General features: G+C 39.5%; 1 protein-coding gene across 12 annotated transcripts in view; it reads left to right on the top strand.

Moving 5' to 3' along the window:
- The first annotated feature begins 298 nt into the window (after positions 1-298).
- The window catches only part of GTF2I (general transcription factor IIi), a 96,084-nt gene continuing 93,055 nt past the window's right edge, over positions 299-3,327 (top strand). For all 12 annotated transcript variants that reach the window (XM_006770866.2, XM_006770862.2, XM_006770864.2 and 9 more), the window contains exon 1: positions 299-403. In XM_006770866.2, the coding sequence (XP_006770929.1) occupies positions 305-403 (99 nt within the window). In that variant the 5' untranslated portion in view covers positions 299-304. The remainder of the gene's footprint in view (positions 404-3,327) is intronic.

The raw sequence follows: 3,327 nt of genomic DNA, 5'->3' as shown, positions 1-3,327 counted from the left end.
AGCTCGGCTGTGACGTGTATCTTTCTTTTACTTGGGAGAAATTTTAACTGGTTCGGAATTTATTTTGGGGGATGATGCTGAACTAATTTTATGGAAATAAAACTAGATGGAAAGTTATGAGATAAAAGCTCTATTTTATGAAGTAGGAGTTTTTGGCAAAAAATACTTGGTTTTTGAGCCTTGTTTTTCTCTTATGCGATATAAATGAAAGCAGTTTGTGGAAGACCTTACATCTATAACCTTACATTTAGCAGAACAGTATTTCAGTTACTCACTTTCTTCTTAATTATCTTGCACAGGGATCATGGCCCAAGTAGCAATGTCTGCCCTGCCGGTTGAAGATGAAGAGTCTTCAGAGAGCAGAATGGTGGTGACGTTTCTCATGTCTGCTCTTGAGTCCATGGTGAGATGGCTTTACACTTCTGTAAAATTTCCATGTTTGTATAAGATTGGATTTGTGGATGAGATCGATTTGTTCTTACAAAACATATACTAATAATATGTTTCTAGTTTTTCTTTTTTTAAAAACACACGTTTTGGGTTTTTTTTTTTGCTTTTTTTAAAATAGATTTTCGTTGATTTCAGAGAGGAAGAGAGAGGGAGAGAGTGATAGAAACATCAATGATGAGAGAGAATCATTGATTGGCTGCCTCCTGCACACCCTCCCCCGGGGATTGAGCCTGCAACCGGGGCATGTGCCCTTGACTGGAATTGAACCTGGGACACTTCAGTCCACAGGCTAATGCTCTATCCACTGAGCCAAACCAGCCAGGGCAAAAAAAAAAAAATGGTTTTAAAAAATTGATTTCAGAGAGAGGATCATCAATGATGAGAAACATCAATGATGACAGAATTATTGATCGCTGCCTCCTGCACACCCCACACTGGGAATCAAGCCTGCAACCCAGGCCTGTGCCCTAACTGGGAATTGAAGTGTGCCCTCCTGGTTCATAGGTTGACACCCAACCACTGAACAACACCAACCAGGCTCTAGTTTATTAATAAGAGTAGTTTTTGTTTTTGTTAAGCTTCATCCGAGGATACTTTTTCCATTGAGTTTTAGAGAGAGTGCAAGGGAGGGAGGAAGGGAAGACTGAGAGAGAGAGAAACATCGATGTGATAGAGACACATCAATTGGTTGCCTCCTGAACTCCCCCCACTGGGCCTGGGATTGAAATCGAAACCCAGACATGTGCCCTTGACCGGGAATTGAACCTAGGACCTTTCGGTGGGTTGGCTCATGTTCTAACCACTGAGAAAAACTGGCCAGAGTAAGAGTAGGGTTTTTTTTTGCTTGAATAATTGTTATGGATTGAAGCCTTTCAAATCAAATTTTATTACCATGTTTCAGAATATTCTTTTTAAAAAATATATATATTTTCATTGATTTCAGAGAGGAAAGGAGAGGGAGAGAGAGAGAGATAGACACATCAGTGATGGGAGAGAATCAGTGATAGGCTGCCTCCTGCACGCCCCACCCTCACTGGGAATCTAGCCAGCAACCTGGGCATGTGCACTGATGACCTCTTTGTTCATAGGTTGATGCTCGGACCTTGAGTCGTGCTGCTGGGCCAGAATATTCTTAACTTCTCTAAATGTTTAATATTTTACATTTAATTTTAACTTTTTACCTACAAATATCTTAGGCAATCCCTTGTTTTACAGTGATTAACTTGGAATTTATGTGTAATATTTGAAGTTTCTCAGAATGAGTTGGTATATTATAATGTGGTACTGTTGTTTATAGTATCTGTATAAAAAAACATCAGAATTTTGGGTCACAAGAGCATATTCAGTATTTTATACCCTTTATTTTATTGTGCTATGCATTAATAATTGTCCTTACCCTGCCACCTGATACCTAAATATGTAGTGTGTTAGCTCTTTATTTTTCAAAGACCTATATCGCATATAATTATAGCAAACTATTAGTATAATTTACTTATCATGTTTTTATAGATATGTAGCTGGAAACCTATTATTTGAGTTCATCCTGTATAATAAAAGGCTAATATATAAGTCGACCTAACATTGGAACGACCAGTTGCTATGACATGCACTGACCACCAGAGGGCAGATGCTCAATGCTGGAGCTGTCCCCTGGTGGTCAGTGTGCTCCCACAGGGGAGTGCCGCTCAGCCAGAAGTCGGGTTCACGGCCGGTGAGTGCAGCAGCAGTGATGGGAGCCTCTCCTGCCTCCATGTCAGTCGGACATCCTCCCCCCCCCCCCCCCCCCAAGTGCACGGATTTCGTGCACCAGGCCTCTAGTAGATTTATAAAACATCAGATTTAGGTATTTTTTGACACAGTGAAAGTAAATATTGTAAGTAGGAGGAAGCTATGCATTTTCTTCTTTTTAAAAAAATATTTTTATTGATTTCAGAGAGGAAGGGAGAGGGAGAGACAGAAACATCAATGATGAGAGAGAATCATTGATAGGCTACTTCATGCATGCCTCCTACTAGGGATTGAGCATGCAATCTGGGCTTGTGCCCTGCTGGGAATCAAACCATGATCTCATGGTTCATAGATTGTAGCTCAACCAGTGAGCCACGCTGGTGGGGCAGAAGCTATGTATTTTCTGTGTTAAGTGTTAACTGGTATTAGATAGTGTTTAACTTCATAGGTCTCAGTATGACATAGTTTGTAGAGTCTTTTTTGTTTTCCCCTTAGGGCAATTCTTTTTTCTGCTATTTAAGAATTTTAAAAAGTATCTCCTTAAAGAAAGAAATTTCAGAATGGTTAGTGGCTACTTACTGTTATTTTCTGAGAGTCACTATTTCTGCCTTGTGATCATAAAGTCAGCCAAATTTGGCCCATAATGTTAAATATTAATTTAGAGATTAAATCCTATTCTGTTGATACTAAAATATTTTCTTTCCTACTAATCTCTACATAGAATAATATAGGGTCACATAGGATCCTTTCTCTTCCGTCGAATATCTTTATAGTTTTCTCATCTTTGGCAGTCACTTTATTATTCTTAGTTTTTATTTAATCCACATCAGCAGGGTAAAAGTATCTCTCCTTATGTTCCTAGTTGTATATTATGAAGTATAATTATAGGTGTTTAGGTTGACTTCATTCTTTGCTTGGCCTATAGGTTTTCTTTTTTATTAATTAAATCTTTATTGTTCAGATTATTACAGTTGTTACTCTTTTCCCCCCCATAACTCCCGTCCACCCAGTTCCCACCCCACCCTCCGCCCTCATTCCCCACCCACTGTCCTCATCCATAGGTGCATGATTATTGTCCAATCTCTTCCCTCACCCCACACCCCTTCCCCCCCAAGAATAGTCAGTCCATTCCCTTTCTATGTCCCCTCT

This window comes from Myotis davidii, unplaced genomic scaffold (assembly GCF_000327345.1).
Source record: "Myotis davidii unplaced genomic scaffold, ASM32734v1 scaffold424, whole genome shotgun sequence".
Classification (NCBI taxonomy): domain Eukaryota; kingdom Metazoa; phylum Chordata; class Mammalia; order Chiroptera; family Vespertilionidae; genus Myotis; species Myotis davidii.
This window is presented reverse-complemented; position numbering and strand designations above follow the sequence as displayed.